The 26,911-nt window shown below is 38.4% G+C and overlaps 1 protein-coding gene across 2 annotated transcripts in view; it reads right to left on the bottom strand.

Moving 5' to 3' along the window:
- Positions 1–2,894: 2,894 nt before the first annotated feature.
- Positions 2,895–26,911, bottom strand: part of Phf6 (PHD finger protein 6) — a 41,894-nt gene continuing 17,877 nt past the window's right edge. Inside the window, exons 4-11 of one of the 2 annotated variants that reach the window (XM_005358461.3) lie at positions 26,133–26,266; positions 25,837–25,880; positions 17,803–17,969; positions 17,515–17,658; positions 15,505–15,609; positions 11,755–11,888; positions 6,184–6,310; positions 2,895–5,860 (exon numbers count right to left, since the gene is read on the bottom strand). In XM_005358461.3, coding sequence (XP_005358518.1) covers positions 6,184–6,310; positions 11,755–11,888; positions 15,505–15,609; positions 17,515–17,658; positions 17,803–17,969; positions 25,837–25,880; positions 26,133–26,266 — 855 coding nt within the window. In that variant the 3' untranslated portion in view covers positions 2,895–5,860. Of the gene's footprint in view, positions 6,311–11,754; positions 11,889–15,504; positions 15,610–17,514; positions 17,659–17,802; positions 17,970–25,836; positions 25,881–26,132; positions 26,267–26,911 lie in introns of both variants that reach the window. The other variant, XM_026784844.1, reaches the window with a different exon arrangement.

The following is a 26,911-nucleotide window of genomic DNA, read 5'->3' as shown; positions in this document are numbered from 1 at the left end:
TGGGTGGGTGCACCCCTCGTGGTCCCGACTTTGCTTTCTCCTGCCTAGCTATTGGCCAATCAGCTCTTTATTAGGCCAATTGGGTGCTTTAGATAGGCAAGGCAAAGTAACACAGCTTCACAAATGCAACATAAAAGAATGCAACCATCTTTGCATCATTAAACAAATGTTCCACAGCATAAACAAATGTAACACATCTTAAACTAATGTTCCATAAGATTTACTTCTATTTTTTATTATATGCATATGTGTGCATCTATATGTGGGTATGTGTGCATGAGTACAGGAGCCCAAGAAGACCAGAAGAGGGTGCTGGGTCCCCTAGAACTAGGATTTGAGGTGGTTAAGCTGTTCAATGTATAAATTCAACTGCTGAGCCATCTCTCCAATCCTTATATTACTCTTATAAATAATTTCAAAATCCTAAGTGGTTCTGATTTCTAAAATATGTGGAAGCACTTCACCCTTCTGGAGAAATCACTCTACAGGAAAACAAAACATCTTGAAACCCAGCATCCATGTTACATTATTTCTGCCTCGATATTCCTAACTCTTAATACCTAGTAACAGGTCTTGTTTCCAAGATTACCCACCACATCACAGTTCTCTCTCTCTCTCTTCTCTCTCTCAAGACAGGTTCTAACAGGCTCCTTAAACAGTTCTACTGTTCTCACATCGCTTTATTCAAGTATTATCAGTCATACAATACACCTAGCTAGGGCCTTGTCCATCTGGCTTTCATTTTCCCTATCTCCCCCCTAGCATCATAACACAGTCACAGAAGGCAAAGGCATAATTTGGAAGTTTGTGATGTGTTCTCTTTTCTGAGACAAATTCTTAAGTAGCCCAGGCAAGTATTGAACTTGCTAGGTAGATGAGGGTGGTCTTACACTCCTGATCCCCCAAGTGCTGGAATTACAGGTGTGCACCACTGTTTATTTTTGAGACTGGGTCTCACCAGGTAGTTCAAGTTGGCCCTAAAATGTGTGACCGTCCTGCCTCTGCCCCCTCCCCAGTGCTGGGATTATGTTTATGAGCCACTTTGCCCTCTGCCTCTCTCCTTCTATAGGAGGCTACATCTCACTATGTAGCTTTGTAGACCAGGCTGGCCTTGAATTCACAGAGGTCCACGAGGCCCTCCTGTCTCTGCCTCCCAACTGCTACTGCTGGGATTAAAGGTGTGTGACACCATGCGTGGCTCTCTGCTGTCTTCACAAAATGTCAGGCCTGACTGGCTTCACCACGCTGACCTCATGGACAACACGCCTCCCATAGTAACATTATAATAACATTTTCTTTTTTTTTAAATATTTATTTATTTATTATGTATACAATATTCTGTCTGTATGTATGCCTGAAGGCCAGAAGAGGGCACCAGACCTCTTTACAGATGGTTGTGAGCCACCATGTGGTTGCTGGGAATTGAACTCAGGACCTTTGGAAGAGCAGGCAATGCTCTTAACCACTAAGCCATCTCTCCAGCCCTATAGTAACATTTTCAAATGTAACTTTTTCCAAGCAAGAGTTACTTGACAGTTTCCATCTTCTAAATAAAGTCAACCATATATTTGTGTTGTCTATTGTTAATGTCCACTTGAATCCTCATCCAAACAAGGCGGTTAGGTGATACAGAAACTAGCACTTGCCTTCACAACTAGATAGACACTTAATATACAAATAGGAGGTTTTGTTTTGGCATCTTTAATAAAGGGTAGACCTGGGGCTCAGCTCAGTTTGTTGCTTTTGCAGAGGATGCAAGTTTGGTCCCCAGCACATGACAAAATTGTTTTCTGGTCTTCTTAAGGAGTGGAACATCTCTTTTTTTCTCCCACGTGTGTATGTGCGCACACGCACACACACATCCTTTTTCAAAAAGATGGGCCTGGTAGACCTGGTAGGTATACTAGGCATGGCTGTGCACACCTGTAATACTAGCACTTGGGAAGTGGAGGCAGAAGAATGAGGAGATCATAGGTCAACCTGTGCTATATGATACCTTATCTCTAAATAAATGGCCTGGTTATTGAATTTTCCTAGGAAATAGTAATAGGGCTTCAATATGACCTTTAGCAATTGCTAGGAATGGCAGATGGAAACAATAAGCAAGTTGTCAAAAGTTGTATTAGCAAAAAAAAACCCATATAGCTCTTCATTTCCGTATTTTATTAGTCATTTAGATGAGACTTAGTCATGGATTTTAAATGCATAGAGACAAACTTGTGCCAGGAACCAGTAGGTAGCATTTGTAGAAAAGCACATGATTGCACGTTTCAGCTATCCCTCCATAAGAATGCAGGGTTAGAAACTACATATGGGAGACATACAGTCCATGAATTGAAGCTTCGATTCCTGACCTGGGTAGGATCAAGCTCAACACACGAGCAAAGTTCCAGCATAAGCAGGTGGAATAGCTGAATGACCATTACTTGTCAGCTAATCTGTACTGGGTGTTTTGATATGTTCATTTGCAGAGTTTACAAATTGACTTGGTGGCAGCGGACTTGTATTGGGGATCTGAACCATGTATTAGAAGGACCAAGACAGAATGTGACTCTATTGTCTTTAAAAGGTTGCTGTTCCTCTGCATGACGCCATCTTTATATTGTCAAACTCCAAACTGTTCACATTCATTTTCAACCAGACTCTTCCAGTCCAACTGCTTTTGAGGTATGCACCAGGGGGCTGAACTCAGGGCCGAGAGTATGCTGGCCGATCCCGACCACTGAACTCCCTCTCTAGCCCTCCTCCTATATTGGTTTACCTTCAAACAATTAAACATACTACATTTTTGTATTTCACTTGGAGTAAAGCGAGAGTGAACAAAGAAAGCACTACTGTTATTACCAAACAACCGTGGATACACTCTCTTACAAAAAGACACACAGATCTGAAATTCAGAACTTATTTATTGAACGGATATGCGAGAATACCAATAAAAGGAAACTAATACTACAAACTACAATTTTGAAAATAAAGCCAATATAACAGAAACAAAATATACATAACATGTGAGGAATGTTTGATTTTTGACCCATGAAGCATTCCTTATCTTTACAATTAACTTAAATGTCTGTTAAAACAAAACTGTGCCTTGGTCTAACTTCAGTGCTTTTTCAAAAAGCAACAACATTCTACAACACTTTTGCTTTGAGATATTTGAGATTCACACATTTGTTCAAGTACATAGATTCGATTCAATAGCAGATCACGTTGTTCTGTTAGTATCTTGAGTAGTGTATACTGAACAAGTACCACCTCAAGTTTGAAACTGCTGATCCTTGAAATGAAATTTACTTCAGGTGTGGGTTTTTAAACAATGAGATGAAAGTAAAACACCCCCTCCCCCCAGGAACTTATTAAAGTATAGAAACTCAAGTCTACCCTTCTACTCTAAAGAACATTTCCTACTAACTTTTCTGGTAAGGCAATAAACGCACCAGAATAATCTTCAATATACGCTTGCAAAGATTACACGTTTTAATATTAATAATGACAAAAAAGAGTAAAACAAAGAAAAAACAGGAAAAAAGACGCATCAAAATTTCAGGCTAAAATACGCATAAGACAGCCATGGCAGTATTTTTGGAAATGATGTAAATGCCATATATTTACCAAATAATGTCATGCTTATTAAAACTACAGTTAAGGACTTAAGAGATGTACAGTAAATACACTGCTGAGGTCCATTTATCTAAATATTAATACCACAATGTAATTACTAGCCAGGTGATGAAGATGCTACTTGGGAACACAAGTACTGTACAATTTTTACATTGTAAGGCACTTTTACTCAGCATAGAATGAAAACAGAAACAAAGAATCAAAATATTGGAAGTTTACACCCAAACATGAGTTTTTAATGTGACTTCAGTTTTAAATGAAGGTTATTTAGCCAATCACACCACAGTGAGAAAAACAGGTAGTCAGCCACTTATCTAACCAACCAAAAGGTAAAGTGCTTTTCTGGTTGCTAGTGGCAGAGAAAGGGCTAAGAAACCCATACAAAGTCATACATTTACTACATATCAAATCCATCAACTGACAGCTATAGTATTTGAAGTCCTGTATATAATTGTTGACTGGCCATAATTACCCCTGGCACCTTCCATTTTTCTTAAAAAATTCATTACAGTAGTTGTCCAAAAATGAAGGAGCTCTATTTCTCCATGGGTAAGTTCTATGGCACACAATGTAAAAATTACCTAGACACAGTGATTTAAAGATTTAAAAAATAATGTTTTCAAGCTGTTACAAAGGAAATAAAGTACAGATCCTTTGGAAAAAGTCACATCGCTTGGTAAACAAACTGAGATCTGTCCTTGCACTTCAAGTCATGATGAACCTTGAAAACTAATCACATACACATCATGGCATATTAAGAGCAAAAGGAGAAGACGTACAAGGCAATCCACTACTAAAGCTAGTTTCCTTCTAAAATAACAATAAAAGATGGTTAAAATAAAGCAAGCATCGAGTCCCTTGATTTAAGTAAATGTGTAAGTACACACTTTAACAAACATGATCTTAAGGGACTAGCAGTTTAAAAATTCAGTCAATAAGCACAGTGTAATTTTCCACCTGTTACATTTAAAAATGCTGTTCAACCAGCTGCAGAAAAGATCAATGTACAGTCAAGTTAGTATGTTGTTATTTGCAAATCTGGTCATTGTGGTAGGTTAACTAATAATTCAGAGCTCAGAATCCCTACCTTTCATACTGAGGTGCTATGGTAATATTAGGCAGATCACAACTATTTTTTTTTTGGTTTTGCCATAAAGAAATATATAAATGTGCTTCAGCAGGTAAGTGGAAGAGCGCCACTAGCGAGAGACGCCAGTGGAAATCCTTTCTAAAAACCTGGTGATTAAGAAACACTTCCGAGCCCTAGAAGAAAGCAGGGCACAAAAGCCTATTCAATATGTAAGCAAACCAATGACTGAAAGCATTAAATAAAGTTTCTAAAATAGTGGTCACAAAATCAAAAATAAATACTGTTTTCCTCAAAGCCTTTTTTCTTTTTCTTTATAATCTGTTAGCACAGGAGACCTCCTGATATACTTTGGACCAGGATGTGAAGTGTTCCACACAACAGGGCACTTGACAGGAACTCATTTTGGACATGGTGTCCAAAGTCCTTAGCGCGTTGGTAACCTCTTTAATCTCACAGAGGTTTAATTGGCTACTGTCAAAGATTATTTTGCCAGAAGTTCTCTGTACAGCACAGAAAGGTGTACTGACAAGAGAATTTTGGAAGATGCGCTAGAGCTCAGAGCTTATCATCCCCAGTTGCCCAGAGTCCATGCCTGATCAGTGAGAACGGCTCTAAAAAGGACCATAGGAAGGCTTCAGCACACTTCTTGGAAGAAACGTTTAACATTTGCTGTGGAAGCCAAGATAAAAAGAAGGTTCTTTTCATTTGTAGTTTCCATTGCTTGAGTATGACAAAAAAGGTTCACAAGTTACCAGGTGTCGCCACCAGAGGCGTGCTTGCATGGTGAAGTACAACTTGCTTCCGGCTTCCTTTGAGCATGGATCCACTACAAACTTAAACATCCTAAATAGCAGAACTTTGTTCAGTCCAGAAATACAGTTTACTTCATCCAATGTCTGTTTTAACTGCTGACAGTATACACATGGTTAATAGTGTTTCGATTGCTTTCCAGAAACTGCAAACTACAGCTACATAATATCAATATGGCAAATTTGGCCATCTAGAGAGGCAGTTCAATAAAGGATCTAAGAGTGGGGCAGTAAAAAGTTACAAACCCTTTTTTAAATTTAGAAAAGAGTGAAAACCAAAAAAGCATAGGAGTTACAGATGTCTTATTCTCAGTTTTCTAACTTTCTCTGTCCCAGGAACCTGTTTAAAAGATGATAAAACATGTAAAATATGATGCTTAAGGTGATATAACGAATATAACATTATTGAGGGATAAATAGGGATAGCTTATTGATTTCACATTCTGACTATATTTACTGATAAAGTAGATAGCTTGTGTTTATGCTTCTAAAACTGACCAGCTTAAAAAAAAACACAATTGTACAGGCCTAGACAATCCTCAGCATTCTGGCACTACACTCGTAACTCAATACAATAGGATTAAAATTCTTGCTGCACATTGTCTTTCTGTTTCAGTGTACATGGTATTCTCACAAGAGAGCTCGTCAAATCCACTTCCATACCTAGTTTCCATTAAGCTGCTGCTGGGTTAGTTGCTGATCAATCGCTAATCTTCCCCGGCTTTTACTCTCTCGCTCCTCATCTTCTTCATCTCGCTCATCATTTCCACTATGGTTTTTACAATATAGTCTACAATGACAAAAGACAAACATCTCACAGTCCTTTGTCGAATGTTGATGAGAGTATAATGAAATCATCACTAGCAGAGGTTGGTTCCCCTATAAACTATGGGCTTCCTCATTCACGCTTAGTACCATGAGATCCATCATCATCAGGGAAGGGCACCTGAGGATAAGCCCCATGCTGGAAGGAGACAACGGCCTCCCCAAAGTTAGCCTCCCCAAAGGTCTCCACTTGCATAGACAATGCCACACATGTGCCTCCAACAAATAAATAGAAGAAAAGCAACAAATTTCTTTAAAAAACAACTTTTCTAGACACTCTGGAGGGCTATTCAATTGTGAGGTCTGCTCTGGAGTGACACCCTGTTTTAAAACAACCCAAAAATCAACTTTCAGGTAAACAAATGAACTAACGAAATGTTACAAATTTACTTCAGTTACATAATTTACATTCACATTTTGAGAACTATAGCTTTAAAAAATATTTACTTTGTGTTTTTTGTATGTATGTGCATCCAGAAACCAGAAAAAGACACTGGATCCCTTCCCTCAAAGAGCAAAAAGTGCTTTTAGCCACTGAGCCATCTCTCTGGCCAAAGAATAATTAAAGGTGCTTGTCCCAAACTCCAGATGCCCTTGTTTAATACCCAGGACCCACATGGTGAAAGAAGAAAAATGAGCAGACAGACAGAGAGATCCATTCTCTACACCCTGTGACTTTCTGCTTGTATTTCATGACATAGCCTTCCTCAAGGTCCTCCAGTGCCTCTGCATCATGAGCGTCCTCCTTGCCTTCTTTAGGAATCTGTCGTTTCCCTGCATTGTACTTGGCTGTTTCTTCATCTACACTGGCCCTGCCAATTTCCTTTCATTTCAGAACACCGACCCTTTTAAGACGGCATTGGAACAGCTTGTCAGCTGCAAACTGGATTTGTCTACTACCACTTTATTTGGTTCTCTCTCACTCCATTTCATACAAACCAGGAATAAAGCTGAGTTTGATCAGCTTCAGTCTGTCAATCAGGATGCTCTACAACTGATCTTGTCCACTTCTAGGGTCATGTGATTTCCAATTGTCCCCCTAATGGTGCTATACTTAAATTATATGATTAAGGCAGCAGTGCCCAAGGCAGAGTTAGTTCTTGTATATGTAGCTTTCCCTTGAACACAAGCAAGTGCTTGCTGGAGTGATTTTTTTTTCTTAGACTGTATATTTGAAAGTCATGAAGTTTTTAAGGGAAAATGATGTAGGTAGCTTTTGATAATTAGTTGTGGAAGGAGGAATGCAAGTTCAAGGCCCGAGTAGACAACCTAGTAAGACCCTGGCTCAAAAAAAGGGGGGGGGGGCTGGAGAGATGGCTCAGTGGTTAAGAGCATTGCCTGCTCTTCCAAAGGTCCTGAGTTCAATTCCCAGCAACCACATGGTGGCTCACAACCATCTGTAATGGGGTCTAGTGCCCACCTCTGGCCTGCAGGCATACACACAGACAGAATATTGTATACATAATAAATAAATATTTAACAAAAAAAAGTAAAGAAAAGAAACAAGGAAAGAAGAGAAAGCCAAGAATATAGCTCAATGCTAGAGTATCTACCTAGCATGTACATATTCAATTCCAAGAAACACACATGACACACGCATGCACACACAGACACAATCATAGAAAAAGGTGATCTGATGGTACATGCACTCAATAGACTTTTACCTAGCCAGGAAAAATGCATTGGTATTGGTGCAGGAAAATGGATGGAAGTGGAGATCATTCTGTTAATTAAGATCAGCTTCACAAAGACAAGTGTGTGGAAGCTAGGGGGTAGAAAGACCATGCAACAAAAAAGGAGACTATTAAGGATGGGGATTGAAGGGCTAAATGTGATTAAAGTATGTAACATGCATGCTATAACGAACAAAACCCCTTTATACAGTTAGTATATTGTAACAAGAAAAAAAGAGAAGAAAAAAGAAAGACTGGGGAGAAGATGATGGTGGTGGTTTTGGGTAATTTTTACAAACTCGGTTTTAGAAATAAATCTTTAAAAAAAAAAAGAGTTCAAGGTTATCTTGAGCTAGACCCTGACTCAAAAATAAATAACTAAAATTATTAAAAAAACAAACAAACAAACAAACAAACTCGGTTTTAGGTAATTTTTACAGCAATGATGGAACAGTGCCCTCTTGTGGTCAGTAGTGGAGAGAGGACCCAGCAGAAGCCAGAGGCCTGGAACCAGACCAATCAATGACTCATTGCAGCAAATGAATACTTTCAAGCAAAGACGCATGGACTAAAGGGCACACTGTGTGACTCACTGTGACATGTGTGTGGCTTCCATGATGAGATTTCCCCCACTTTTCTCCCTTTCTTTTCTTTTAAGTTTTATTTTGGGGTGGTCGGGGGCAGAGGACAGGATACGAAGGAACAGGGAAATGAATGGGATCAGGATGCAAGATGTGCAATCCACAAAGAATCAATGAAGATTTATTTCTCACAAGGTTTAAAACCAACATTTGAATAGAACAGATGGTAAGGATGGACTTGGAGTACTATAATTGAATACAAGCTATGTGGGGTTTTTGGGGGGACAGGGTCTCATTATGTAGCCAATGAGAACAAGCAGTCCTACAGACAGACCTAGAACTCAAATGTAGCCTAGTTGAGCCTCAAACTTATGGTACAAGTGATACCAATTTGGGATATTTTTTTTTTTGTTCTGTTTCACTGAGGCAGTTTTATAAAGCCCAAGTTGACCTCAAACTCACTGTGGCTGCGGCTGCCCTAGCACTCCTGAGCCTCCAGCCTCCATATTCTGATCTTGAACTTGCTATGTAGTAGTGCATGTTGAACTGCTGAACTTCTGCCTCCACATCCCAAGTACTGTATACACAACTGTTTTTATGATATGATAGGGATTGAACTCAGACACAGGGCTTTATGCATGCTAGGTAAGGTCTCTACCAGCTAAGCCAACCCAGCACTGAAATACTTTCCTGACAGCTAAAAAAAATTAATCTAAATGTCTAAACCAGGAACCAATAAAAAGCCAATTAACCCATACAGTGGAAAACCACACAACCATTAAAATTGTGAGTTGTTTAGTGTCTCAGACAGAATAAATGGAAAACAGATTGTAAGCAACTGCCTCCCACATCTGACATCTTCCCTCTGTGTGCCTTATAGGTGAAGAATATCAATCTTATTTAAGCTGCAATTTTGCTACACAGAGCACACCAATTTACTAGCGACAGAAACTATGCTCTGATTACTACTAAGAGAAAACTGTCAACATTTTTGGATTTGCTTAACTTTATATTGGTGTCTAGATTAATTTGGTTGACTAGGTATCTTTTAATGCGAAGTCCATCTATTAAGAAATGTAATATGCTTCATCTGAGTGCTTAGCAAAATGCAACTTTTTTTTAAAATTGGTTAAAGTTAAGGAGCGGGACCGAGGGGGGGGGACATTTTTCCTTCACATTTTAAAACCAATTATTACTGAAATTGCCTTTTAAAAGGCATCTCATGTAGTGCAATCTTACTGTGCTTTCATTTATTTTCCTGAGTTTAAACTTGATTCCTTTGCACTGTACATCTGGGTTGGGGTGTGTGTGTGTGTGTGTGTGTGGTGCTGGGAATGAAACTTGGGGCCTCTTGAATGTTCTAGTCAACTGGGTTACTACCACTGAGCTATGCTGTAGCCCCTTTCTTTTCTTGTTGCAAGAGCTAACCCTCCAGAGCAATTGAAGGTAATGCTGGTAGCTGGCACCTTTGTCTTGTTCCTAATCAGAATGAATACATATGCTCAGTCTAATTGTTCCATTAGAGATGAGCATGAGCAAGAATCACCTCAAGTTTGATCCTCATTGCAGCCCTACTGAACTGAAACATGGCTGGTAGGTTACAGACATGGACATTTCCAAAAGACTCAATCTGCATCTGTAATTCCGAGGCCCACCTTGCAACAGGGGTCATTCCCTTCAATGCTAAATAAACTATTTGTTGTTTTCTCCTGGACACCTTATCATGATTCTTAACTTAGCAAAGGTATCATTGAGATGATACTCTAAGGTTCTGAAACTGACACTCAAAGTTATAAAGTGGCCTTTCATCCATTTACCTGGAAGGTGAAGACATGGTTTTTCTTTACTAATTTACAATAGACCACATGAACACTTATTTTCCAATTTTAAACATCGGATTACAGAGCTGGGTTTATGTTTATAGTTTATATTGACTTTATGCAAACATACGCACTGATGAGACAGGTACAGCTTGATTTGAATGGTTTGCTATTACAGTTAAGCAAGTCTTACACAATAAAGCAGAAGTCTCCCATCTCTTGTTAGCTCTCTATATAATATTTGCATTATCTGTTGCTTAGCGGCCTGAGAGCACTAGCATGTTATATGTGCCCCCAAAGGGCTTGATGACTCAACGTACAACTGCTTTTTCTACAAACAAGAGACCCAGAAGTATGTTTAATTGCATATTAGTTATTGTTTTACTAAATATTAAGTCCATGGAAGTGTTTCACAACTCTCAAGGGCAAATCAAGTTCCAGGGATTCCTATCAAATTCATTCTCCATCTGATGAAAGGAATGGAACTACTATAGACACACAAGTAAGTGGAAGACCAATTACAAAAAAATGATATGCAATCCCAAATTTCAAAAGATATTCTGTCTCCCTGTCTTGTGCAAGGACTGAACTTCGTACACACCAAGAAAGTACTTTAATCCAAGTATGTCAAGCAGAAGCAGAAAGGAGACAAGATGAACTACCATGCTATCGCTGATGAAGCAGGTGAAAATGGTGGATAATCTCAACTAGGGTGCAGTTGTGAAGATAAAGCCAAAAGACGTCTTGGCAAGATTGGAAGGCTAGACAAGGTGTACATACCTTTAATCCCAGCACTAAGGGGGCAGATATGTGTGATTTCAAGGCCAGCAAGGACAACCTTGTTTTAGAAAAAAAACAAAAGCAACCCTAGAATTTGTCTCAGTGCTAGAGTGCTTACTTGGCATGTGTACAACAGAACACCTGTACCGTGTTTACCTTTGTCTTCTACATCTCAGCTCCAGCAATTCTGTTTTCTGTTTTTAGCAAAATCTCAAACACTTCTTACCACAGGTTAGGTTAGCTTTTTCATCTAGATGCTTACATAATGTATAACTGAGCATTGACTTGTCTCTCATTTAATTAAACGGTAGAGCTGTTGGGAGAGCTTAACAAACTCTCCCAACGACAGTCTTGTGCCTGAGTGATCACTAGTGAATGACCAGCGCATACAGTCAGAGAAAAATGCTAACTGTAGTCCTCATTCCTGATACAATAGCATCAGTGTTCTAAAACTGCCTGAAACACTGTTGAAGCATAGAGATGAAGAAAGCAGTGCATCTTTCTAAGGGCACTAACTTCCTGGCATTTTAAAGAAACAGACAGTTGTTATCTTACTTGTAAATTCCTCGTGACATATTTTCAATGTATTTTGCTTTGTCTTGTACTCCACAGTGGTAATGGTAGGTTTTAACACAGGCTTTTATTTCGCATCCAATAGTAGCACCAGGCTGACTGCAAAGCGTGCATTTCTGTTTAAAGAAAAAGAACAGTTAGAAGCAGTACTTCAAGGTGTAGGCAATCTTATTTATTCTATTTTAAGTATATTTTAGCCAACTACTTCCATTTCTATAGAAACCGCAGCCAGGAGCTGATGAAATGACTCAGTGATTACGAGTATTTGCTGCTCTTGCAGAGAACTAGAGTCCAGTTCCCAACAACCATGTTGCACAGCTCACAAATGCCTGTAACTCCAGGTACCAGATGCCTACGTCTGGCCTCCATGGGTACCCTTATCCATGTGTGCATAAAGCACACACACATGCACACAAACAAAAATAAATATTAAAAATAAAAAAAACAGCAGATATTTTCTACTAAAAAATACACCAAAAAAGCACAGTTATATAGCATATAATCAAAGCTGTGACAACATATATGGTTGGACTATAAATACAGATGACACTCCTTAATTTTGCCAAGCACAAAAATAACATTAGGTATTTTAGTGGTTTGACACCTTTTCCTTCCTGAAATCATATCCTTTCTTATTATGATTGGAAAAAAATGAGAAAAACAGGAAAGCAATCCCTCCATTAGGAGGCTCACTACTAAGTTTCCAGAATGGCAAAGGGAGACTTATGGGGCTGAAATCTTTTCAAAACTTCTCAGCTTCTCCTAAATAATACTGTGAGATTAACAGGTGCCCACTGCAAAAGAGGTTTCACAGTGCAGTAAGTCTGACAAACAAGAGGTAGGCAGATTGTCTTTCCCCAGAATGTTTCCCAGGAGAGGGGCATAGTAAATAGCTTACACACGTATTCTACTGCAGTTAGCCTTTTATGTTTAGACTGGTAGGAAAGGACCATGATGCACTAATTTCTACTGGAGTAGACACAGGGGACTAACATTTACCCTAACCTTTAACAGAGTCATACAATAAATTCATCAAGAGAACTGAATTTTTGTCCCACTCACTTATTTAGACTTCTGTCTAGATAACACAGCACCACCACACAGGAGGATAAGGTGACTTTCCTATGTTTAGTACTAAGGATTTCAGCTTCAAAGTAACCAAATTTAACAACCAAATGAGCTGAATCTAAAGAACAGACAATTGTCACATTTGAAAATAAGAAGTTCCACAAAGAAAAAGTCATTTCTAGTGGAGCTGGACAAGGACCATAAATATCTGAAGCTACCACATGAAAGAGTGAAGGAGAACTTCACAACAAACTGATCACCCCATCCAGGACCAGCCATAATGTACTCGATAGGTAACCCAGGGGAAGATAGAGTCCTTCTTGTACAATACTAATATGGTCCCAAGTGTTGAAACTGAATCTATTCATACCCTTATGTGTAATTCCCAGTTTCTTTTTAAAAGTTATTTTCTGTGTTATGAGTGTTTTGCCTGTATGTATATATGTATGCATGTATGTGGACCACATGCGTGCCTAGATCTTGGAACTGGAGTTACAGTTGAGTATCATGCAGGTGCTGAGGATTGAACTTAGGTCCTCTGTAAGAGCAGAGGACTTAACTGCTAAGCTAACACTCCAGTCCCTTATTTAATTTTTCAAATGACTCACTTTGTTTTTTAGATCTTTTTTTTTAAATGAATACAAAAATGATTTACTTTGAAATAACTCTCAAAAATCTTGTTCTGATATTTTAAACCTACCAACATTTCATCCTAAATATAAAAGAATATATTTGTTGTAAACAAACAAAGATTTCCGTCTCTTCCCCGCCACCGCCTCCCATTTCCCTCCCCCTCCCCCAATTAAGTCCCCCCCCTCCTCAGCCTGAAAAGCAATCGGGGTTCCCTGTCCTGTGGGAAGTCCAAGGAACCCCCACCTCCATCCAGGTCTAGTAAGTTGAGCATCCAAACTGCCTAGGCTCCCACAAAGCCAGTGTGTGCAGTAGGATCAGAAACCCATTGCCATTGTTCTTGAGTTCTCAGTAGTCCTCATTGTCTGCTATGTTCAGAGAGTCCAGTTTTATCCCAGGTTTATATATTATTTTGTTTTTTGTTTTGTTCATTTATTTGAAACAGGGTTTCTCTGTGTAGCTTTGACTATCCTGGAACTCTCTCTGTAGACCAGGCTGGCCTTGAATTCAGAGATCAGCCTGCCTCTGCCTCCAGAGTACTGGGATTAAAGGAGTGTGCCACCACGGCCCAGTCTTTTATTTTATGTGTATGGGTGTTTTGTCTGCATGTCTTTCTATGCACCATATGCTTGTAGTGTCTGCGAAGGCCAGAAGAGGGTGGAGGGACCATGGAATGGTACTTAAAGATGGCTGCGGACCATCATGTGGGCGCTAAACATTGAACTGAGCTTCTCTGAAAGAGTGGCAAGGGCTCTTAAGCACCGAGTCCTCTCTCCAGTCACTTATTTTTCAAAAGATTTATTTTTAATCATGTATATGTGGAGTATCTGTGTGCAGAAACATACACATGTGAGTGCAGACACCTGTGGAAATCAAAAGAGGGTGTTGCATTCCCTGGAGCTAGAGTTACAAAACTCAAACACTAGTACATTCCCTTTACCCCTGAGCCATCTCTCTAGTCTCTGTAATTCCCACTTTAGATAGCAATATGAAGGATGGACAAACAAGTTTAAAAAGCAAACAAATGTATAGTTTGTGTTCTTCAACAAGTCAGAGAAAGTGAGATAGAGGGGGCTGGAGAGATGGCTAAGCAGTTAAGAGTACTAGTTGCTCTTCCAGATGAACCAGGTTCAATTCCCAGCAATCACATGGTGCTTCACAATTAGCTGTCTTTAGCTCCAGTTCCAGAGTACCCAATACCATCTTTTGACCTCCTGGGCACCAATGTGCATGAATACATGTAGACAAAACATCTATATACATAAAATTAAAAGATAAAAGAGATTGGAAGAGGAGGCACTGGCCTGTGTTATCTAAGGGATATATGAAGCAAATGTAGGGGCCGGAGAGATGGCCACTTTTGCAGAAAATCCAGGTTTGGTTCTAGCATCCACATTGTGGCTCACAACCTTCTATAACTCCAGCTGTAGGGAATCTAATGTCTCTTTCTGGCCTCTACAGGAACATGCAGAAACATGTATATACAGACACACACACACACAAAGATAAAATCTAAAAAGGGGAAAGAACCAAATGTGACAATTCACAGAAGACCACTGGGATTCACTGTCCACCAGCCTAGCTTCAGGGTCAGAGAAATACTGTATCTCAAAGGCACAAGGTGGAGAGGGGCAGGGTAGGACATATGACATGACTCTTTTTTCCAAATGCACTCACATAGGCATGAGCAACCCACCCTCACCCCCACCCCAATGAAAGACTCCAAGCAGTAAGAATAAAAAGCACAGGTGAAATAAGTGCTATAAATTCTCAGTGACTGATGAATTGGAATAGAGGAAATTTTCACAATAAAACTTGAAAGAGGTTTGCATTCCACTGGCCCTCCACATTCATCAGCTCTAACGTTGTGCTTCTTAAAGCTACTGACCAATAATCAGGTTATATTTAAAATTATGAAATACTTCATATTAAATTTCTGATAACTGGATAAATATGAGATTTGCCTTAAATTTAAAGCAGAATCGAATGCAATATATATGTGTATATGTATATATATATATAAAAATCACAGACCATCCTTTTTCCTCGTTTAATCTCCTGAAGTACAGTTTTAATATCAAAATCTCCAAATTCTGCTCTTGATGTTGTTGTGAGCTGGACAGTGCCAGAAGAAAACAACTACAAAAGAAAAATGCAGAACATAACCACTTAGCAGTTCTTATAAGAACAATTTAAGCAGTGCAGTAACAAGTCATTAATTTCTATAACTCCCAGAGCAAGATTTTGCCTAAATAATCAATATCAACTCAAGTATTTTAAATATATTCATGTCTCATTGCAATATAAACCAAAATGGAAATAAAAACCCAACAAAAAGATTGCCAATTGGAGCTCAGATTATAACCTGCTTTAAATAACAAAGATTTCAATAATACCATTACCCTGTTTGCCCAACTATTAATATTTCCAGAAAGTTTTGAAAAATATATTAAATTGGCAAACTTCAACTAGCAATACAGATTAGAATCCTTTTTGATATTGTGTTTTCAAAACAGATATATATCTAAAATCTACTCCATGAGGGTCCTTGGAGAGAACACAGTTTGAAAAAGAAAATTTTGGGTAAATCTAGTATGTACTATAATCCAGAATTCTGTTTATTTGGGGTGATATGGTCTTAATTTTTTTTATTACACCATATATTTCTATATGTGCCACAGCATGAGGGTGGAGGTCAAAGAACTTGCATGAGTCAGTTCTCTCTTTCTGTTACACAAGTCCTGGGAGCACAAGCGCCTTTATCTGCTGAGCCATTTCCCAGGCCCAGTTACTTAGATTTTGAGACAGTGTCTGACTATGTGTTTTAGGCTGGCCTTGAACTCAAACTTAAGACGTTTTCTCCATTTCAGCTTCCCAATTGCTGGGCTCATAGGCTTGTGATTTCACATCTATTAACAACTTAGTATATAAATAACTTTTCAAAATTAATTTTAAGTGAGATGACTAGTTCGATACAACCAAGCTCAAAAGATAAATAAGGCCAGGATATAAGGATGCAAGAAGAGAATCTCTCCAAGGAATTTTAGAGTCTATTAGGAAAGGTACATTCATAAACAACTTACAGAGTGCTAAGTACTACAACAGTGGTATTTATTAAGTTATATGTGAAGCCCAAGGCATTTATAAACATTTGTATTTAATAAATGATTATAAAGATGAAATTCTTAGACTTACAGAGTATTTTGATATGGTAACTATAATTAGTATTACTTCAAATATTGGTTTGTTTTTTTTTTTTAAAAAATCTGAAGTATGCTAACATTTGGGGCACACACCCTTTAATCCCAGCATTCGGGAGGCAGAGGCAGAGCTCTCTGGGCTTAAGGCCAGCCTCGTCTGCAGAGCAAATTCCAAGAAATCCAGGGCTACCCAGAGAAACCCTGTCTCAAAAAACTAAAAGATTTGGGAGCATAACATATTATTTGTGATGCTTTGTACTAATTGTCATCTTGACACAATCTATAATCACCATGTAGATTATAAATAAATAAATGCCCATAAATCTCTGGGCATGTCTGTGAGACAATTTCTAGATTAGGCTGAGGTGGGTGGCATCATTGCATGGGCTGAGGCTCCAAACTGAATAAACGAGAAGCAAACATTTACTGTTCTCTGCTTCTTGACTGTGGATTCAATGTGACCAGCTGCCTCATGTCCCAGCCATACCACCGCTTCCCTACCACAATCCAAACTGAACAAACCCTTCCTCTTTTTCTTTTTGTCTTCTCTCCTTTTCTTTTTGTCTTTTGAGGCAGGGTCTCAATATGTAGCTCTCTGGTTAAGAACTCAGATAAGCGTCTGACTCTGCCTCCCTAGTGCTGGAATTAAAGGCATGCACCACTACATCCAGCCCAAATTCTTCCTTTCTTAAGTTGCTTTGCTAGGGTATTTTGTCAAAGCAATGAGGAAAGTAACTAATACTTCACTATGCAAGGATCTAAAACAATATTTGAAACAAAAGCACTAGATTTGATTACCAGCTAAAAGATTTTTTTAAAAAAACCTTTTAAGAACCATGCCTACCATGCATTTATAGTGCGCAGCTGCCTTCTTGGCATTAAATATATGCAATTTCCCTCTTGCTTCATTTTCTTCCTCCCCTACATGGCAAAATCCACATTTAGGCCTGGTGTCATTAGGACTGCTCCTGTGTGGAGATCTATCCCGCTGTAAATATAAAAGGAAAAAGACACTTAAAATGGATTCAAAGCTTATTAACACTTCAAACAATATATCTTACCTGTAGACACAGTTTAAACGGAACTATTCATGTTCCAACAAACAGGAGGAATTCACTAGTTTTCTACTTACGTAGGAACTACTTTCAATTTCGTCTGTTCCATGGGAAGATGTGGATCGGGTGTCTTCTGTCAGCCCTTTAAAATTAGTTTTCCTTGGTCTTCCTTTGCGACTTTTCTTCTTAGTCTTTGGAGATGAGGGCTCCAGTTCATGCTCATTAAAACTTTCTTCTAAATCAGCTGCTCAGAAAGAAAGCAAAGCTTTACATGGATCAACTTTAACAACCAGCACTAGGTCCATGAGGTCTGCTAGGTCTGGGAGCTATGCTTCTCGTTAGCATGAAATGGGCCCTGGAAATACAGAGGACTGGTCTGGGGCATATTAAAAATAAGTGTTGTGATACTGGCTGTGTGGCTTTTCAGCATCATTACAATTATAATAAAATAATCTCAGACATACTGATCACATCTCAAGAACTTATTAGACACACTGGGCAAATGGCAACAGCATTAGCAGAGACCTTAATTTCCATCACTGCAGTTCTATGGACAGCACTGATATATATGGTTCATCCATTGTGATAACTGAACGAACAACTCCAACTTTAAAGCCATTTATGACTGAACTAATTGATAAATAGTTAAACATATCTTAAGTACAAAAAGAAGCTCTAACACAAGCAATAAAAAGCCATTAGTGAGTTAGCTGCATGTACTTTCATTAAACTCTTTAGGAATTTTACAACTACTTTACCCATAAATGAGAAAAGAATTCTACAATTAACAAAGTATTTCATTCAATTATTCACCATAAATATTTATTTATTAAAGGCCCAAGATTTGAGGATATGCGATGGCTTGGTGGGTGAAGGTACTTGCTGCCAAGCTTGGCAACCTAAGTTCAAGCCCCAGAATTGACATAAAGACAGAAGGAAAGAAACACCACAAAGTTGTTATCCTCATCTGCTGTCTGGCACATACATGCATCATACATAGACATAGTTTTAGTAAACATTTTTAATATAAGTACTTATAAGATAATGTATTTAGTATTAAGAATGGTACAAAAACCAAACATTAATTTGCCTTGGGGCCAACCTATAAGTTTTAGACAAAACCTTCTAATACATTCATTGGTTTTCCTTTAGTATGTTACTGACTGTAATTCTACAAACTAATTTCTCAATGAGAAATTCTATCAGCTCTATTCTCAGATGCCAATATCTTTCTTAGGATATACATTCATGATTCATGATAGGGGAAAAGAACAACTCATTTAGTATGTTTGAATACATATAAACTCAGGGATAACACTAATATTAGATTATAAGGTAGTTATACCAATTAGTCCCAGAGAGTGAGGTGAGAGAATTTTTGAAACCAATTTTAGGTCCACAGAAATGGTGGCTCAGCAAGTAAAAGTGCTTGGTGCCAAGCCTGACAACCTAAGTTCGATCCCTAGGATTCAAATGATGGAAGGAGAGAAATGACCTCCATCCATATGCACACTGTGGTATGCATATAGCCCCCGACATACACACACACACACATGTAGCAAGTTTTAAGGTAATTTTAATTGCACCTTTTTACTCTTTAGTGTTTTAAATAAGCAATGTGCTGCTTTTCTAATCATAAGAATGAGGATTCTTTTTCCATCACTTATGAGAATGTTTAAGTTAGTACAATGTTTATTCTACTTTACTTTTTTTACCTTTAAAAACAGATTTATTTTTATTTTATGTGTTCGGATGTTTTGCCAGCATGTATGAGTTTACTACCTGTGTGCCTGGTGCTCCAGAACTAGAGTGGTAAACCGTTACGAGCCACCATGTAGGTGCTAGGAAGAAACTCAGGCTCTCTCAACAGCAGCACTTCTCCAAACCCCCTTTAACCTGTTTTGAGATAGGTTTTTACTTTGTAGTCTAAGGTGGCCTTGAACTTACGGCAACTGCCCGAATTCCTTGACTTCCTGAGTGCTGAGATTATAGGTTTGAGTGATCAAATCCATAGCCTAAAAATGATCTTAAACAAACCACCACTCATAATCATAGCTCCTTATAGATAATCAAATGTTTAGGGATTATAAACTGTCTATTAATGTACTTTTACAAACATAGACTAGTAGCAATAAGCTAGAGCTAGTTGCTATTATCAATACTCAGCTTTTAAAAGATTTCTTTTTGTATTTGTGTATGGATGTGCACATTCATGCTGGTTTCTGCAAAGGCCTAAAGAAAATGTTGGATCCACAGGAGCTGGAGTAAGAGGAGTAACCACCTGATGTGAGTACTGGGGACTGAACTCGGGTCCTCTGAAAGAGCAGCAAGTGCTCCTAACCACTGATCCTTTCTTCAGCCCCAAATTGATTAATTTAAAATTTTTTGAAGTTGTATCTCTTTTTGTTGTATGTGTATGCGTGTTTTGCCTGAATATATGTCTGTGCACCAAGTGTATCAGTGTCTCCAGAAGCTAGAAGAAAGTGTCAGACCCTCTGGAATTGGATTTACGGACAGTTGTTAGTTGCCATGTGGGTGCTGGGAACTAAACCAAGGTCCTCTGTAAGAGTACCTAGATCTCTGAATTGCGGAGCCATCTCTCTAGCCCTGTACTTACTGCTTTTAAAATGCGCTTTAAAGAGGGTTCAGAGAAATAGCTCAGGTTCAGTGGGTAAAGATGTTTGCCACTGTGCCTGACAATCTGAGTTCAGTCCTTGCATATACATACATACACATGCATGCACAAACACAAACGCACAAAAATAAAAAAAAATAATTTAAAAAATTTAAAGGCTGGGCTGGAGAGATGGCTCTTCGGTTAAGAGCACTGATTGCTCTTCCAGAGGTCCTGAGTTCAATTCCCAGCACCCATATGGTGGCTCACAACCATCTGTAATTCCAGGACCAGGAGATCTGACACTTTCAGACCAATGCACATAAAATCAAGTTAAAAAAAAATTAAAGGCTGCTGGGTAGAGATGGTGCATGCCTTTAATCCTAGCACTCAGGAGCCAGAGGCAGGAGGATCTCCTGGAATTCAAGGCCAATTTGATCTACAAAGCAAGTTCTAGAACAGCCTACACTGTTACTTAGAGAAACCCTGTCTTGAAAAAAAGGGGAATAAACAATATAGTTCCTACTCAGATACATACAAGAAAAACATGTAAAGATATAGTGCTTAGGTAAGCATGGTAAAATATATCCATAAAACTAACACTCAGGCTGCAAGCAGCAGGATCTTGAGCTGGAGGCCAGCATGGGCTACATAATAAGACCCTGTTTCAAAACAGCACAACTAGACGAATTACATAGGATTTAATTCTGTTCATTCTTGCCCATATTTAATGCATAAACTTCCCACTAAGAATAGAAAAGTTTAAGAACACTAGTCAATATCACACATAGCTACCACACTAGATGATGCAAAGAAGGAACATCAAGCAAAATTCTACTGATGTTGACAAGTCATTCATCTCTCAAAGCTTGATCTCTATTGCTTTGTAAAAAGCCAGGTATCTTTCCATCCACACCACTTAGCTAAGCCAGAACTTCTCAAGCTTGATCTTGTTAAAAGACAGTCCTTTTTAGAAAGTCAATGTAAGGCTTAAGATTAGACACTTTTAATAAACTCATAGATGTTACTCATCCTGCTGACCTATAGACTACACTCTGGGTAAAAAGGATCTATGACACTCACTTCTTCCTCTCCCAGTTGCTAACTATAAACTCTCCTGCTCATGTTACCTAACACAACAGGCTTTCTTTAGCACACAGCTCTTCTCTGTTCCAACAGTCCTCATTCTGGCTAATTTCAACTGACCATATGGGCAAGCTAGCCACTCAATTACATTACCTTCAATGATGTCCTCCATCAAGTACCCAATTCCTAAAGTCAGACCCTGATACCTCAGTATCACCTAAAATGCTTCCCTTTGTGTAACTTTGGGAAATACTTGTTTGCCTTCCCAGCACCCATATGGTGGCTTGCAACTATCCAGAGCTGCCTTCTGGCCTCCATGGACATTAGGCATGCATATGGTGCACAGACATACATGTAGGCACCTAAGATAAAAATACATCTAAGGTCAGGCAGTGGTGGCGTGAGCCTTTAATCCCAGCACTCGGGAAGCAGAGGCAGGCGGATCTTTGTGAGCTCGAGCCCAACCTGGTCTACAAAGCAAGTTCCAGGACAGGCCCCAAAGCTACACAGAGAAACCCTGTCACAAAAAACCAAAGCCAAACAAAAAAATACAACTAAAACTAAAGATAAGATTATGCCTCAAATTCCAGAATATAAATATAAACATATACCAAGAAAACAAAAGGGCCTGATAGTCTACAGAAGTATACCATGAACCCAGAAACTCAAGCCAATTTGAAGTTGTTCATAAAGTATGAAATATAACTAGAATTCTCTCACTCAGCAAAAGGAACTCAAAATCATTCTAGTTGGGTCTTTGAGAGAATTCAGGCAGTAAGGACACTTGCTGCTTAGGCTAAAGACATGAGTTCAATCCTGAATTACACATGATAGAAAGAGAAAACCAACTCCCAACAATTGTTTTTGTCATACACACACACAAACACAGGCTCATACTAAATAAATAAATGTAAAAATAATACAATTTTTAATAACCTTTCTTAGTATGCCCTGCACTGTAGTGGCTTTTTTTTAACCACTAGATGGTACTACTAGTTTCAGCAGGCCAGAAAATAAAATAAGAGCCAGCTATATTAATCAGCATATATTAATCATCTTTAAGTATATCAAGTATCCTGTCCCAGTATATTCATATACTGAATCTTAATCCTCAGCTCTTAACACAGATGGCTACACTAATCATAAAAGGGTGCTGTATAGATACACTGTTAAAATCTGAAGGAAGTGAATGATGGGAAAGCTTCCTTACAATGGTTTTCTTCCTTTTTCATATAGTGTTTAGGTTAGAACCCAGCATTGCGCATAACAAGCAAGCCACCTTCCACTGAGATACACTGCCAGCCCCTACTTAGAACCCTTCACAAAAGATTTTTAATTAAGAATTCTAGAATTGAGTGAAAAAAAATAGAAAAATAGCTGTATGGGATTTTCAATCACACTCATCACCTCAAAAAGTATTTGTTCTTATTGCTTAACAAATTTCCAAATTTCCGGTCATTTCCAAAGAGGCCAGAAGAGGGCACTGGATCCCCTGGAGTTGGGAGTCACAGGCAGATGTGTGCTACCTGATATGGATGTTAGAAACCAAACTTTAGTCTTCTAGAATAGAATCAAATGCTCTTTACTACAAGCCACGTAACCAGCCCTATAGTCTCCTTTTTAAGAGCACACAAAAAAGTTTGTTAAAAATTAATTTATTTTTACTTATGTATATGTGTGCCTGCTTATCTATATTCAATGTTGAATTTATACTTAACTATTATTTTAATTGTATGTATTTGTAGAATATAGCATAATAACTCTATACATGGATACAGTGTATGATGACCAAATCACAGTTAGCATGTGTAGCTATTAAATCATTTGTTCCAAAAATTTTAATTAACATTAAGTATCATGCATATTTCAGTGCACATATATGATGACTGTATTTTTAAGCAGCGTGAATTAATATGGACTTCAGATGCAAAAACAGTATGGTTTTCTACTGTAAAAGCAAAGTATAAGAGATCAGAAAGGGAAACCAGTTTATTTATACCAGTAATTAGGTAAGTGAATTTTCTAAGGATTTATTTTTAGTGTATGTGTGTGTATGTGTATGTTGAGAGAGAGAGATATGTAGTTAGGTGTTCAAGAGTTCAGGTGCACATGGAGGCCAGAGGAATCAGACCCTAGGAACTACCCGGCATGGCAGTTGGGAATCTATTTCGTGAATTCTAATTGGTTAATAATAAAAACCCAAAGTCAGATATCAGGGTAAATGCTGAAAGATCAGAGAAGTAAAGGAGCCAGCCACTAGAGAGACTTTTAAACTCTATTGAATCCTTAGACTGAAGGGGCAAGATCCTATCTCCACGAATCCTCAGACTGAATGCCTTGAGCTCTGCTCCCCCCCCACCTCCCCACCCCCACATTATAGTATTCTCTCTGCCCAGCAATATCCTTCCTGCCTCCACTTTTCCCTAGTTTTGGGATTATAGGTGTGTGAGTCCCGAGTACTGAAATTAAAGAAATGAGCCAACACTGCCTGGCTCTGTTTCTCTTTTGGACTGGATCAATTTCGTGTAGCCCAGGGTGACCTTCAATTTACAGAGGTCTGTCTACCTCTGCCACCACTGCCTGGCCTCTACAGCTAAAAACTAGTGGCTAACTATGCACTCTGATTTTCAGGCAAGTTTTATTTGTTAGATTACAAACAAAGTATCACCACAGGAATCCATCTCTGATCCTTTTCAAGAAGGCTTTATATCATCTCTCCAGGCCCTAGCTAAGTCTTTAAAAAGATCAGCAACAAGTCCAGCATAGTGGCACACACCTTTAATCCCAAAACTTTTGGGAGGCAGGGACAAGGGAATCTGGCTAGATAATAGAGAGACCCTGTCTCAAAAGGATCATCAACTTCCTAAAATACCAGTATTTGATCCATTTTAATTTTGAACAGAACAGACTTAGAAGCTAACAAAAAAATTTAAAGACTTAAGTCCAAGTTAAATGAAAAATTAAAATTAATCTGAGATTGAATCTCATCCATTTTATACTGCTAGTAGACATTTTTATACTGCTAGTAGACATTTTTATACTGCTAGTAGACATTATCAAAACCATCTATTTGAAAAGGTTTGAGCCAGGGTTGGAGAGGCGGCTCAACAGTTAAGAGCACTAACTGCTCTTCTAGAGGACCTAAGTTGGATCACCTACACCCACATGGAAGCTCAAAAGAGTCTGTAACTCCAGCTCCAGGGGACCTGACACGCTCTTTTAGCCTCCATGGGTACAGGATATGCTCATGGTGTACAGACATACCTGCAGGCAAAACACCCACACACTTAAAACAGAAAAAGAAAAAATAAAAGGTTTGACCCAAGTCAGAATCCAACTTGAGAACTAACTTCCTCATGCTTTAAGGACCAGATGCAAATTGGCTAACAATATGTAAACATGATTAAACTAGTTTTATAAATTTAAGTGGAAACAAAATAAACTTCTATTTTTAAATCTTAGTTACTTGTATAGTATCTATTTTCTTCTGGAAAAAAATAATATATCTCCACATATATACATACAGTGAGGGATGTGTTTTTAAATTCCTAGTCAATATGCAAAATCATGAATAATTCTAAACTTTTTTCCCTACATATACCTACTTATGATAAAGTCTAACTTATAAATTAAGGACAATAAAGCATTAACAACAATAACTATTAATGAAACATAAACATATTGTAATCAAAAGTAACTTAGAACTTGTTAATTTTGAAAATTTCTACTTAATATTTCTGGATCATGAGAGCCCAAAAGTAAATGAAACAATGGAAAGCAAAATCATGAATAAGGCTACCACATAAAGCTACCACAATGTGTTGAAATTTTCCTAGAACGTATGCTGATCCAAAGTACATTAGTATTCCTACATTCACATTGTCTATAAGAGCTAATGAAAGCAAGAATTCCAATTAGCACCCTTCCAGAAACATCACTGTTACCACTGTTTCTTCCTAATGTGACATAAGTTTTCAATGTATACTTTATAAGATCTCTGAGGTAAAAATTTTCTTTCAAAATTAGCTCTTATTTACATTAGTTTGTTATAATGATGTCCCTTGATGTGGGACTCCCCTCTGTATATCATTGATTAATAGAAGAAGCTGCTTCAGCCTATAGCAGGGCAGAACACAGCCAGGCTGGAAGATATATATAAAGTAGGTGGAGTCAGTGAGATGCCATGTAGCCACAGGAGGAAATAGATGGTGGAACCTTGCTGGTAGGCCATAATCTCATGCTGATGCACAGATATAAGAGCTAGCTAGAAATATGTATAAGCTAATAGGCCAAGAAGTGTTTAATTAATATTTTTTCTGTGTGAACTATCTTGAGAAAAACCTTAACAAATCACCATTCATATTTTATTTACATTTCTTCCTGAAACATGAAACTGATTGATGAGACATACCTTCAGAGTTATGTGCCGTTTTCTTGTGTTTTCGACAATAAACCCTGAGGGGGAAAATACAAAATCATGAACTAAATTAAATTCAGCTTCCACATTACAAAAATGAGCAGCACAGTCCACCCCATTCATAAACTGAATTTTTTAAATCTCACTGTTACACTTCCTAAATCATTTCTTTAACTATTACATATCAAAACAGCCTTTATAGTGACAATGAAATGCTTTGAATGAGGAGAAACTATAAAAGCTGAAGGAAAGTATGATTGCTTTAAAACAAAGCAAAATGAAACAGTTACATGTAAATGCCTTGTGAAGGTTTCTCTCGGATCTGAGCTTTATCATGCAATGCACAGTGGTAGTGGTATGTCCTGTGGCAGGTTTTCACATCACAGCCAATTGTTGCTCCAGGACAATGGCACAAAGAACACATCTAAAGAAAAACAACAAAACAATATTCAAATGTGAGTTTGCTAATACTGTCACAAACAGCTGAGGGGCATTCCAATTTCTGTCAGAAAAAGCAAGTTGGTTATTGAAAAAAATTCTAATTCATATTAGTTTTCTTATTTTGTCTCCTAAAAATAATCTGAATAAAATAATTCTGTTGGTACTTTTTTCATTGCTTAAGAAAATATAGGCTGAACTCAAAGAAAAACATATATTTATCCTCCTGGATATTGGAAGTAGACAAGATCGCTGGGCAAAAGTTGAGAGCATGGTGGTGGGGGGGAGGGAAAGGGGAGATGGGGAGACAGAAGGGGAGGATTGGGGAGAACTTGGGGGAATGGGATGGTTGAGATGGAGGAAGGGTGGTTATGGGATCAGGGAAGTAGATATCTTAATTAAGGGAGCCATTTTAGGGGTTCCCAGGTGTCCAAGGGGATGTCCCCACCTAGGTCCTTGGCAACAGAGGAGAGGGTGCCTGAACTGGCCTTATCACATAGCCACACTGATGAATATCATGCATATCACCATAGAAACTTCATCCAGCGATGGATGGAGATAGAGACAGAGACCCACATTGGAACACTGGACTGAGCTCCCAAGGTCCAAATGAGGAGCAGAAGGAGGGAGA

The sequence above is a fragment of the Microtus ochrogaster genome, chromosome X (genome assembly GCF_000317375.1).
Source record: "Microtus ochrogaster isolate Prairie Vole_2 chromosome X, MicOch1.0, whole genome shotgun sequence".
In the NCBI taxonomy this organism is placed as follows: Eukaryota; Metazoa; Chordata; class Mammalia; order Rodentia; family Cricetidae; genus Microtus; species Microtus ochrogaster.
Note: the sequence above shows the minus strand (reverse complement) of the source record. Positions and strands in the feature narration are given on the sequence as shown.